General features: G+C 47.0%; 1 protein-coding gene and 1 long non-coding RNA gene across 6 annotated transcripts in view; one reads left to right on the top strand and one right to left on the bottom strand.

Annotated features, from left to right (window-relative positions):
• Positions 1-13254, bottom strand: part of st18 (ST18 C2H2C-type zinc finger transcription factor) — a 575669-nt gene that overhangs the window by 261565 nt on the left and 300850 nt on the right. For all 5 annotated transcript variants that reach the window (XM_072467783.1, XM_072467784.1, XM_072467782.1 and 2 more), the window contains 2 exons: positions 9175-9281; positions 7334-7388 (listed from right to left, as the gene is read on the bottom strand). In XM_072467783.1, coding sequence (XP_072323884.1) covers positions 7334-7388; positions 9175-9281 — 162 coding nt within the window. The remainder of the gene's footprint in view (positions 1-7333; positions 7389-9174; positions 9282-13254) is intronic.
• LOC140385537 (uncharacterized) overlaps positions 1-13254 on the top strand; it is a 248878-nt gene that overhangs the window by 199555 nt on the left and 36069 nt on the right. The gene's annotated exons all lie outside the window — the stretch shown is intronic.

Raw genomic sequence — 13254 nt, 5'->3', positions numbered from 1 at the left:
AGCAAACCGCCACGATTCGGACGACCCTCTCAGCATCATACTGGAGGGTCCCTCCAGGGTAGTACAGGCACCTGAACTGCATCTTCAGGTGGCCAAAGCATCATGCTCCTGGTTGCTGTATGGGCAATGTTGTAGCGGGTCTCTGCATCGGTCTGTGGTGTCTGGATAGGTGCAATCAGCCATGACTGTAGTGGCTAACCCTTATCGTCCAGGACCCGGGGTGCGGTGGGGAGAGGGGGTGGGGGGGGGGAGACTGCATCACGAACATGTCAGGATTCATTGAGTGTGCCAGGATGAAGGCATCGTGCATACTGCCTAGGTATTGGGCGCAGACGGGTATGATGCGCAGCCGATGATCACATATCAGCTGCACGTTCATCGAGTGGAACCCCTTTCGGTTGGTGTCCTGGACTCGGAGTGTCCCAGCCATGATGGTGAACCCTGCTGCTCGGGAATCCTGGTGGGGTCGATCCACATTGTAATAGATGTATTGAGCCACCTGGGCACATAGGGCCTCAACGACAGCGCGGATGCAGCTGTGCACCAAGGTCTGTGAGATCCCGGACGGGTCCCCACTAGCCATGTGGAAGGACCCGGTGCGGTAAACATTCAGGTCAACCATCACCTTTATGTCCACCAGGAGCGAGTGCCTTCCCCCAGATGCCCCAATACCAGGTGCGCCAGTTATGTCACACTGTCTTCCTACTCAGCCGGAGTCTTTGACAGCAAGCCCGGTCCAGAAGGTCCTTGAATGACAGATGCTGCCGGTACACACGAGGCCTCATGCAGCGCCTCATTGGCACCTCATCCTTCTCGCCTGTTGGGCAGCTTGCTCTCCAACCTGGGTGGCTGCCGCCTGTTCCTCTGCAGCACACGCTGCTGCTGACGCTTCCTCCTCCTCGAGCAGCTCCAGCTCAACAGCTGCAGTGCATCCCCCAGGACTCCGGTGACTAGCAGTAAGGCCACCATTGCTGGTTGAACTCCAATATCCATTGTCTGCAGGGGGTGAAAGGCCGGCATGTCAGCATGATGCGTACCCCCATTCCCAACCAGGTCCAACGGGCTACATGGTAGCCCCAGTTGGCACTGCGGGCTCTGCCCCCGAATGACTCCCCCCCCCAAACTCTGCACCCCTGGCCCCGTCGATGCCTGGTACCGTGGGGGCCTCTGGCCCTAGCTCCTGTCCCTGATGCCAGGGGTACCATCGACTGACACTGCTCTTGCCAGTGGTACGTTTTGCGGCTTATGCCTGGGCCCCATAGGGGCTACATTGGGTGTTGCTCTGGGTGGGCCGTCTGTGGGTGGCGGCCAGGAGGGGTTGGGTATGGCAGAGGTTTGGGTTTTGGGCTGGGGGCACCCATGCGGCAGGTGTTTCTTCGCAGAACCAGGGGCCAAGGTTGGTGGTCATTGGGATGTGCACAAGATGGCTGCCTTGCAGGCCGTGGCAATGGCGGTCCGTGACTGGACACCGCCCCTGTCCCATGGGGGTCACACCGGCCACTTGGCTTGTACCCCCATCGCCCCCTCACCTCCCCCAGCCCTGGCAGGGCCCACCCCACCCCAGCCAGCCCAGCCAATATCTGGCCCAGCAGCCCATGGTTCCGCCACCCTGTGTCTTACCTCCTCTATCTCTCTCCCTCATCAGCCACAAAGCCAGTTTCAGGATTTTTAAAAGCACTAGTGAACCGCGCCGATGGGAACTCGGCCCATTGGAGGCGGAGAATCGCAGAGGCCCCAGAGAATACCGGGTTAGGCCTGCTAATGACATGCAAACTGTATTCAATGTAAACGGGTTCCGGAACGCATTGACGCCGCTGTCGGGGTGATGGAGAATGGCGATTTGGCGTTAATTCGGGGCCCACCGCGATTTTGGCATCGGAACCTATTCTCCGCCCAATCATGTTTTGCGATTTCGGTGTCAGCCAATGGAGAATCCCATCCATAACCTCACATTTGTCCGGATTAAACTCCATCTGACATTTCTCTGTCCAAGTCTCCACCCAATCTATGTCCTGCTGTATCCTCTGACAATTCTCTCCACTATCCGCAACTCCACTAATCTTCGTATCGTCCGCAAACTTCCTAATTAGACCAGCTACATTCTCCTCCAAATCATTTGTATATACTACGAACTGATCCTTGCGGAACACCACTAGTCACAGCTTTCCATTCAGAAAAGCACCCTTCCACCGCTACTCTCTGTCTTCTATGACTGAGCCAGTTCTGTATCCATCTTGCCAGCTCACCTCTCATCCAGTGTGACTTCACCTTTTATGCCAGTTTGCCATGAGGGTCCTTGTCAAAGGCTTTAGTAAAGTCTATGTAGACAACATTCATTGCCCTTCCTTCATCGATCCTCTTCGGCATTTTCTCAAAACACTCGATTGAGTTAGAGAGACACAACCGCCCTTTCATAAAATCTTGCTGGCCATCGCTAATAAGTTCATTTGTTCCCAAATGTGAGTAAGTCCTGTCTCTTACAATCTTTTTGAATAATTCCCCTATCACTGACGTAAAGCTCCCCGGCCTATAATTTCCTGGATTAACCCTGCTACCCTTCTTAAACAAACCAACAACATTGGCTATTCTCCAGTTCTCTGGGACCTCACCTGTAGCCAATGAGGATACAAAGTTTTCTGTCAAGGCCCCAGCAATTTCCTTCTTTGCCTCCCTCAGTATTCTGGGGTAGACCCCATCAGGTCCTGGGATTTATGTACCTTAATGCTTTTTAAGATGCCCAAAGCATTCTCTTTTTTGATATCGACATGACCCTGAATGGACAACCTTCCCTAGACTCATCATCCACCAAGTCCTTCTCTTCGATGAATACTGATGCAACATACTCTTTAGTACCTCTCCCATTTCCTCTGGCTCCACGCATAGATTATCTCCTCTGTCCTTGAGTGGGCCAACCCTTTCCCTGGCTACCCTCTTGCTTTTTATATACATATAAAATGCCTTAGAATTCTCCTTAGTCTTGTTTGCCAAGGATTTTTCATGACCCGCTTTAGCCCTCCTAACTCCTTGCTTAAGTTCCTTCCTACTTTCTTTATATTCTTCACGGGCTTCTCAGCCTTCTCAACCTTACGAATGGTTCCTTTTTTTTTGACAAGGCTCACAATCTCCCTTGTTATCCAAGGTGCCGGAAACTTGCCATTCTCATCCTTCATCTTCACAGGAACATGTCAGTTCTGAACTCTAATCAACTTATGTTTGAAAGACTCCCACATGTCAGATGTTGATTTACCCTCAAACAGCCATCCCAATCTAAATTCTTCAGTTCCTGCCTAATATTGTTGTCATTAGACTTACTCGTATCTCTCTCCACGATTACCTTAAAAGCTACAGAATTATGGTCACTGTTCCCAAAATGCTCCCCTACTGAAACATCGACCACCTGGTCGGGCTCTTTCCCCAATACCAGGTCAAGTACAGCTCCTTCCCTAGTTGGACTGTTTACATATTGTTTAATGAAACTCTCTATAATAATAATAATCTTTATTGTCACAAGTAGGCTTACATTAACACTGCAATGAGGTTACCGTGAAAATCCCCTAGTGGCCACACCTGTTCGGGTACACTGAGGGAGAATTCAGAATGTCCAAATTACCTAACAAGCATGTCTTTCGGGACTTGTGGAAGGAAACTGAAGCACCCAGAGGAAACCCACGCAGTCACGCGGAGAACGTGCAGACTCCGCACAGACAGTGACCCAAGCGGGAATCGAACCTGGGACCCTGGCGCTGTGAAGCAACAGTGCTAACCACTGTGCTACCGTGCCCTGGATGTTCCTTACAAATTCTGTCCTATCCAAGCACTCAGTGAGCCCCAGTAAATTTAAGGGAAGTTAAAATCATCCACCATAACAACCCTGTTGTTTTTACATCTTTCCAAAATCTGTCTACATATTTGCTCCTCTATCTCCCTCTGGCTGTTGGGAGGCCTATATTCTACCCTCATTATTGTGACTGTACCCTTCCTATTTCTGAGTTCTACACATACTGCCTTGCAGCATCAGCCCTCCGAGGCGTCCTTCCTTACACACCAATGGTTGGCTGTAAGTGCAGGAGCAACTCCTGATCAGCCATGCTTGATGTGGAATACCACCCCTCAAGCTAGAAGCACCTGGCGACAGACGAGTGACCTGTTCTGGGAATAACAGGCTGTGGAAACAGACAAAAACCTGCCTTACTGCACCACTACATGTGGGAGGAGAATTGGAATTAGATAGGCTCCGTGCACCAGAAGATTGTGAGTCACCAAGGGATACATCAAAGCTCGATCACTGAGGAAGTAAGGGTGGCAATGTTTGTGGCAACATCATAGTCTTCCATTCTTCCTCAGATACATTGGTGGTTCCAGGAGATTGGAGAACACCTTGTTCAAGAAAGTATCGAAGGATCAACCCAGGAACTACAGGCCAGTCAGTTCAACCTCGGTGGTGGGAAAGCTTTTAAAAATGATAATTTGGGACAAAATAAAGAGTCACTTGGACAAGTAATTAAGGGAAGCCAGCACAGATTTGTTGTGGACAAATTGTGTTGAACTAACTTTATTCGGGAGCAGTGAGGGATGATGAGGTTAATGGAGTTGATGTTGTGTGCATGGAAATGCAAAAGACATTTGCTAAAGTGCTGCATAATAAGCTTAACAGGAAATCTGAAGCTCATGGAATAGAATGGACAGTGGCACCATGGATACAAAGTTAGCTGAGCGATAGAAAATAATAGTGGTTAACAGTTCTATTTTGAACTGTAGGTAATGGGATTCCCTCAGGCTCGATATTAGGACCACTGTTTTTCTTGTTGTGGGGGTAGAATCTTGTGAAGCTTCCAGGAGCAGGAAACATGGAAGGCGGGCACTTAATTAGGCTGGGGGGAAATTGTCAGTTTCCCATCGATGGGATAAAAGTTGGGTGTTAAATTGGCGCTGGACTGAGGGTGGATCATGCTTCCCGATGGTAAGTGATGGGAAGCTCTTTTTAATATATTAGCATGTCATGTATGCGAATCAAAACACAAATGAGAAACATATGCATTCAGATTCACGGCTGGTTAATGGTGGTGTGCAGCAGGTGAGATAGTCATCCTGGAGGTATTGTACTCAGTAGGAGCTCCTCTCGTATGGGGAATTTTGTTGAAACAGGGTTGGAGAGGCATTGATGAGTGAGTGTGTCTGGCATTGAAAGGGAAACAGGTCATGGATGATGGAGGGACGCGGGGACAAACAATGATGGCAGCTATAGGAAGTCTCATGGGGGACAGAGGCAGGAAGCTGGCCTCCACAGAGAATGTTAATGTCTACAGATGGCCGATCAAGCATGACTGAAGGACATCAATTGAAAAAAAATGAAATGAAAATCGCTTATTGTCACAAGTAGGCTTCAAATGAAGTTACTGTGAAAAGCCCCTAGTTGCCACATTCCGCCGCTTGTTCGGGGAGGCTGGTACGGGAATTGAACCGTGCTGCTGGCCTGCCTTGGTCTGCTTTAAAAGACAGTGATTTAGCCCTGTGCTAAACCAGCCCCTATATTGTTATACAGGGAAGGTAATGGTGAAGTCCTAACGGTCGGGGGCTAAGAGAGGCAAGGCCAAGCATGATAGAGCATTATTTTCAGATGCTGGATGGCATGGCAAGGATTACCGTGGTTGGGGGGTGTAGTACTTGTGTGTCGGGGGCGGGTTCTACCATGAATCGTAGTTGGTGATGAGTGATGGATAGTGGGATGGGTCAAGGATCACCAACAGCAGGACAAGGATGGTGGAGTGAAGGTCAAAGGTGATGGAAGGAGTTCAAAGGTGACTGAGGAAGCATGCAGGGGATGGCTTCCAGGTCCAGGGTCATTGTGCGAGGGTCCATGGACATGGCTGTGACAAAAAGAAGAGTTCTGTGGAGTAAAGCCCGAGGTTGGAGTAGCTCATGGTGGGGTGAGTGGAAATCAGGGTGTGGCTGATGTTAAGTATCGTTTTCCCTATCAGTCTAAAGTACTCATGACACAAGGGTGTGTCCTTAAAGACTGTGCTGATCAGGTCTTTGCCTGGCTTTTGTTCGCAGGATCAATTCAGTCAGACAAGGTGGAATAGGTGCAGCCTGTGCTTCTGTTATCTCTGGTGCACCTGCAGTGGAACTGGCAGAGGACTGTATAGGGCCAGTCACAGCAACAGTCAGAACAACAACAAGGTGCACAAGAGGGTCAGACAATTCAGGATGCTGGCAACCAGGGGTCAGTGTGACATTTGAGTTACAATATGCAATCAAATATGCTGCAAGCATGTAACTACCCGCAAGTGTCAGAGAGCCAATGTCAGAGATGGCTGACGATGTCGCAAACTTCCATCATTCACCTATGTCAGCTTCTTCAGGATGAACTACGTCCTTGTGGATTGGGAGGCAATCCAATGTTGGTAGTTTTAAAAGTGACCATGCACTGAACTGCTATGCCTGTGGGTCTTTTCAAGGCTCTACTAGAGACATGTATGGTGTTTGCCCGTCAGCCACTCACAAGTGCATCAGGGAGGTGACATGAGATATCCATAGAAACCTAGCTCATGACGTGTGTGGAACCCCCAAAGCCCAGGAGAGGAGAGGCACAATTCCCCCAAGCCTCAACAAAGGACAACAGTAAAATAGATCATCGGACTGCTTAAGATGAGATTCCACTGGCTGGGCAGCAGAGAGAGAGGTTGGGACTTTCTGACCCTTCTGCTCGTGGGATCTTCCTGTCACACCAAAGGTGATCGTTCACAAAGATAATTTATTTTTAAACTCAGTGATGCAGTAATGAGTTCAGCTACTGCTGTTACTGGAAAACTCAAAATTCAGGAGACAGGTTAATCACTCACCTTACGCCATCAATTACTTTATTTTAGCTCCTGATTATTAAACCATTATCTGGTGTTAATCCTAGCAGGAGTACTACTTTACCTGTTGGTAGCCATTGCCAGCAGTTTGAACATTATTCAAAAATTAAGTGGTCCAATCATCACCAAAACCTATTTATTTTAATATTGCGGTCAACATGCTAACAAATACATTTTGAATGGATAAAATTGTTTATAGCAAAGGTGGGCTTGTACGTACCTTGCACATACATTTTTAAAGATCATCAGGCTGTTATGTGACTCATTATTTTTATTTATTAAACTTAATAGTACTATATCTGGTACAATTACTGCACTACCTCACTTCTGTTCAATACATCTCTTCTGTTGAATGCCTCACAATGGGATAAGCCAATGTTAATTCAGTGCCAACCCATCAGGAGTTCTCCACAGGAACTGACCTCTTTCCTAAGAGTGGAGCAAAGTGATTTAAGACCTATTCACCAACTCACCCCGAGATCCTTTGGAGCGTGTGCGCAGTCTCTTTTCCTCACTGTCTGCATCCATCTGTAACATGGTGAGAGATGTTAATGGTATCTATTGCCTATGATTTCTAGCACTCACCTTAGCATGGACTCACAACAAATAAAACAAAGATTTATTTTTCTCAGTAGTTTTGCACTGTTATGCACTGATTTTATTAACTTCTCTGAGTTATTGCGAGATGAAGATCATCTCTGGTTTTTGCATTCTCAAAAAGGAACTGAGTGAACAGGATGTGCTGTTACCTTAGTTAAATGGAAACATGACTCTTTTATCTAATGTTGTGTTGTGATTGAAAGCAGTGACCTGTATTAGATTTATAATAGGGGAGCAGGTGTGGCTATGATGGACCTTAATTTCCTTTAATAAACCTTTTGTGTGCTGCACTCAAATGGCAATACGATGCTCTCTGAGGCCCTATGCATAATAGGTTCATTACTTTTGATTACTATGGTCTACTGAGAGAAAGAACTCCCCAACACACTATATTATGTGCTGTTACATCAATATATATACCATTTATTCATTTTCTTTCAGTAGTTCACGTGCCGCACTTAGTGATTTTTAACAACTAGCCTTCATAAATTAAACTATCAAAAGACACAACTGGTGTATTTTATAGCTGGTAGAATTAGCATCAATGTGATTTTTTTTGCTGCATCTATCTCTCCCGTTATTTTAAATTTCATTTGGCAGTGTATAACAATAATAAATCTTTAATCTCTCACAACATTGTATTGTGGTAAATAGACGAAAAAATGAATTTATAATATCTGTTGCAAAGATAAATCAGGTTAGATTGACTCGACCAAGCTTTCTATTTCAGTCACTTTTCTGAGAGGGGAAATCACTTCTGTTCTAAATGAACGACGACTCTGACACACAAACACCCTCTGAACTAAACTAATTTCTGCAGCACATTGAAACTGTATAATTTGGATGCAGCCACTAAACGATAAAATTGCTTTGCAATATGCAGCAATAAAATGCATGATTTATGGGCTTTATTTAAAAAAATGTAATCTTTGCCAGCTGTAGTTATTAAAAAGTAGAAATATAGTGCAACATTATATCTGCCATCACCAAATGTATCCAAACAATCATTGCTGCAACTTCCACTGCTTCTGCACTCTTCCTTGTTTCCTACCTACACCTGAGCTTGTGGTGTGTGATCAAAGCTTTTTATTTAAGTCTGATGTTCTTTGCAACAGGCAAAAATTAGAATTTTGTACAAGCGACACTGGCAAATTTAAGGAAAGCACTTCTTATTCAGATCGCAATTGTATAGAAAATCCAATAAAAACTCTAAAATGTAGGGTAAAAGAAGAATGGATGGATCTCATACATAATGCAATTAACTAGTGATGATGCCCTTGGTGTGTATAGTTATTTCAAATTAAGGGCAAGATAACTTGACTGTCTGATTATCAACCTTGCTCTTTAACATCAATATAGCAGGACTTCATAGCCTAGAAATGATTGATATTATTAGAGAAGTCTGTAACATTTACATATAACATTTGCCTGTCCAATATAAAGAGAAACAATCCTATTTATTTCTAACAGGTCAACACCTCTGAGCAGAAAGAGAATGAATGGCTACTGCCACTGTGTGTATCTTTGAAAATAGAAAATGAATTGAACTGTAAATAAAACCAATTAGTGGCCGCTAAATTTGTCGTACAGCAAATTGTAAAGTAACCCCAGTTAAAAGTAAAGCATTTACTTCTACGACCTAAGAGGTGTGAGTATCACTGCACCAATGAGCACATTTACAATGGAATTATTTAATGAAGCCACGAAGCCTCACCTTTGTCGGGTTGACGTGACAATTATCTGGTGCTTCACAGCGTCCAAGCTTTTCACTGTATCCACGTACCAATGTCTGCCTTAACAGGTAATCCTGAAATTCATTCTCTGTAAGATTAAAAACAGTAACGATATACTCTTGTGTTTTGACAAGAAAAAAAAAATGCAAAATAAAAAGGGCCTGAATGCTTGATCATAATTTTCTTTAAATGTTAACCTGTCTGATTTTGGTCAGTTTTATAAAATTATTGGATCCATGTGATCACTTTGATCACACACAGAGCAGTACCAGTTACATTTATTGTCACAACCAATTCAATTTTTTAAATCTAAGATGAGTATGCTGAACAGCACTAGATTCCATTTCTCCTAAAGTTCCTTGAACCTGTAAGTGTCGAAGTAAAACATTGTAATGTTAAGGCATAGCTGTCAATATCTATTTATGTCATGACCAATCACCCAGCTTTCAAATACAGGACTTTAATTTACCCACATAAAAGGGGGCATTTTATGGAGACCACAAGAGCGGGAAACATAGCGTGCGAGATGACTTAATTAGGTGGGATGAAAATGGTGGGTTGAGCTACAGAGTCAACGGTGTGTTTGCGGTGTGTTTAAAATGATGCTGGCTTGTGGCGGACCCATACTGGCAATACTCATGCATGCCATGAATACTCATTAATTTGAAACAGTTTTCAATAAGTCCTACCTTTTGGGATAAAGTCAGTGCCATGTGAGAATCGCCTGGCTCTTCGACAGCAGTCATTTAAAAGTGCACATGTCGCCTTTGTGCAGATGTGTGTAAGGTCAGCGCTTTTCCTTGTTTAACCCAATGGCAGAGGGAAGGGAGCATAGGAATGGACCCTTGCATGAAGACTCGGGAATGGTAAGGGTGAGTGAGTGGTGAAGAGGCTTTTGCAGTGGGGTCTACGATAGAGAGGAGTGAAGTGAGAAGGGCGTTGTGTGGGGTGGAGTGGGAGGAATGGTGGGGACAGTCTGTCAAGGTAAGAACATGAGGGGTCGAAACAGTGGTGTGAAAAATGTCCATATATATGTCCATCTCAGGGTGTTGGCCTACGGAGTCCTTACTCAGGTCTCTGAGTTGATGTAAAACATTTCAGTTATCCCCACTGAGAGTGATCTCGGACTGTGCCCCTTACTGTGCATAGAAAGAAGGGCAGCAGGGAATGCACATCCACCCATCCCAAAGAGTACAACACTGGAGACTGATGTGGATATTCAATACAGAGATTACACAAAAGCACAAACTTTGTTTCTTCTACAACAAAGGAAAAGTCCCAAACTCCCTATGGATATTAATGTGTGCCAACCACAAGACATGCCAGTACACCTAGCTCTCTAACTGAACTGCTTCAACAAATAACAATGATGCACACATGGATGAAGTGAAACCAATGTGATGTGAAATATGTACAAGTGAAATTTAATTTTGAGAAACACCCATGCCATATTTACGCTCTCAAGTTTTATATTAATGCCAATGTAGTTGGGTAGGAAAATTGTGGCCATAATGCAGAGTCCCTGTTTACCAGAAAGCGATTTAATAGGCCACCTAGAGATGCAGCATTGTCACCAAATGATGGGTTACACCAATGAAAAGCTCCCCAGCCATTCATTTTAATCTGTTTGTATGCACACGACCGGCATTAGAATTTTAAGTAAAATTTCATTGGAAAAGGTAAAAATCGTGACAACGGAAGTGACCACAGTTCTGGTTATGACGTAGGGAATGAAATGACAGGTTGTTGACAAAACCCCAGCCCAAGTCTGGGCCCTACAGCCTTTACCATTATGATTTAAATTTTTATTACATGGACAGTTGTTCACGGTAGTGTAGAAAGAGCTCTTTTATTCTCCACCTTTTACCATTGTTGCCTGGTAAAATGAGATGCAGTGTTCAGAAGGGAACCTGTAATCTTCAGAATTTTGGCTAATTTTAATTTGGATCTATTTACCAAAAAGGCTTTATTTTCTTACAGTTTGAGTTGCTCTCTTGTTCAGAACATTACTCCTGGGGCAGCACGGTGGTGCAGTGGTTAGCACTGCTGCCTCATGGCGCCCCGTGTTTACGTGGGTTTCGCCCCACACCCAAAGATATGCAGGTTAGGTGGATAGGCCACGCTAAATAGCCCCTTAATTGGAAAAAGTGAATTGGGTACTCTAAATTTATTTTTAAAAAGAACATTACTCCAAATTGATTCGATAAAAATTTTGGGCGGGATTCTCCGATCCCCCGCCAGGTCGGAGAATCGCCGGGGGGCGGTGTTAATCCCGCCCCCGCCGGCTGCCGAATTCACCGGCACCGGGGTTTTGGTGGGGGCAGAAATCGCGCCGCGCCAGTCAGGGGGCGTTGGCAGCGCCCCCCCTCCCCGGCGATTCTCCGGCCTGCGATGGGCCGAGTGGCCGATCGTTTTCAGCTGGTCCTGCCAGCGTAAATCATAACAGGCCCTTACCGGCGCGACCTGGCTCCACGGGCGGCCTGCAGACTCCTCGGGGGAGCGCAGGGGATCTGGCCCCGGGGGTGCCGATCCGCGGGAGGGTCTGTGCCGTGGGGGCACTCTTTCCCTCCGCAACAGCCGCTGTCAACCTCCGCCATGGCCGGTGCCGAGAAGAACTCCCCTGCGCATGTGCCGGGATGGTGCCAGCACATGCTGGCGCTTCCGCGCATGTGCCAACTCGCACCGGCCGGTGGAGGCCCTTCGGCGCCGGTTGGCAAGCCCTTCCGCGCTGGCTCACGTGGAGCCAAACACTCTGGTGCCGGACTAGCCCATGAAGATGCGCAGGATTCCGCCCCTTTGGGGCGGCCCAACGCCGGAGTAGTTCACGCCACTCCTCGGCGCCGGAGTGGCCCACCCCGCCGGTTCACGGAGAATCCCACCCTTTATTTTTTTTAGACTTTAATATATGGTAAGATTTTAATCTCACCAGAATCATGGGCTGGATTCAGGTTCAGGAGACTAAGTCCCCACGCCGGCGTGAAAACGGTGGCGTTTCACGACATTGTCATGAAAGAGCCAACGATTCTCCGTTCCGGCGGGGAGCTAGCAGGAAGGCAGCGTAGAGCACCCGGCTCCAGCTGCCGATGTGGCCTGGAAAATTGCTGGGTCCGTGGCCGTGCATGCGCACGGCGGCGGACTGCAGTGGCCGCGCCGTGCATTCATGGCGGATGTTGCTCGCGGACCCGGCCAGCGAAATAGTCCACCCCTTCGGCCGGCCGCCCGCCCCGGACCACCCCGCCACAGTGTCCCCAGCCCCGAATATGTCCACCTCTGCCTGCGGATCAGCCCTCCCCGACTGTGGCAGCGCTGAACTGGATCCGCAGCCACCACGCCGAGTTCCTGATGGGTGTGGTGAGCCATGTATGGCTGTTGTATATATTATTGTATTTACTCACTGTTACTGTTGTTGTGTTGATGTTGGCTACGCCTGTGGCTCCGCCCCTCTGAGAAGGTATATAACCCATCGATCCGGGACAGCCTCTCAGTGCGGGAGAAGATACTGGGGGGCACATTCGACCTGATTAAATCCACAGTTCCTGTTAACTACCGTTTCGACTGGATTGATTGGTATCAATTTAATCAGCTAGAATTTTTTTTAACATGGAAGCAGTTTTAAAACCAGAACGCATCGATCTTGACCCACAGGCGCCGGAGGCTTTGGCAATATTTGAGCATTGGCTCAATTGCTTTGAGGCCTACCTCAGCTCCTTCGCCGCCGAGGTCTCCTGGGAAATTAAACAGCGTCTCCTCAACGCCCGGGTGAACCACAGGATTTTCCAGCTCATCAGAGATACGGCCTCATACACAGAGGCAGTGGCGCTGCTCAAACGACAGTTCGTGAGTCCGGTGAACGAGGTACTCGCTCAACACCTCCTGATCATGCGGCGTCAGCGCCAAGGTGAGTCATTCGCTGAATACCTACGTGAACTGAGAGTATTAGTCCGCAGTTGTAACTGCAGGACGGTCACAGCGGTCGAGCACGCGGAGCTGATGGTCCGGGACACCTATGTGGCAGGTGTCCGGTCCAGCTACATCCGGCAGTGGCTTCTAGAAAAGGTGGC

This window comes from Scyliorhinus torazame, chromosome 11 (genome assembly GCF_047496885.1).
Source record: "Scyliorhinus torazame isolate Kashiwa2021f chromosome 11, sScyTor2.1, whole genome shotgun sequence".
Taxonomy (NCBI): domain Eukaryota; kingdom Metazoa; phylum Chordata; class Chondrichthyes; order Carcharhiniformes; family Scyliorhinidae; genus Scyliorhinus; species Scyliorhinus torazame.
The sequence above is the reverse complement of the archived record's forward strand: the minus strand, read 5'-3'. Positions and strand labels throughout refer to the sequence as shown.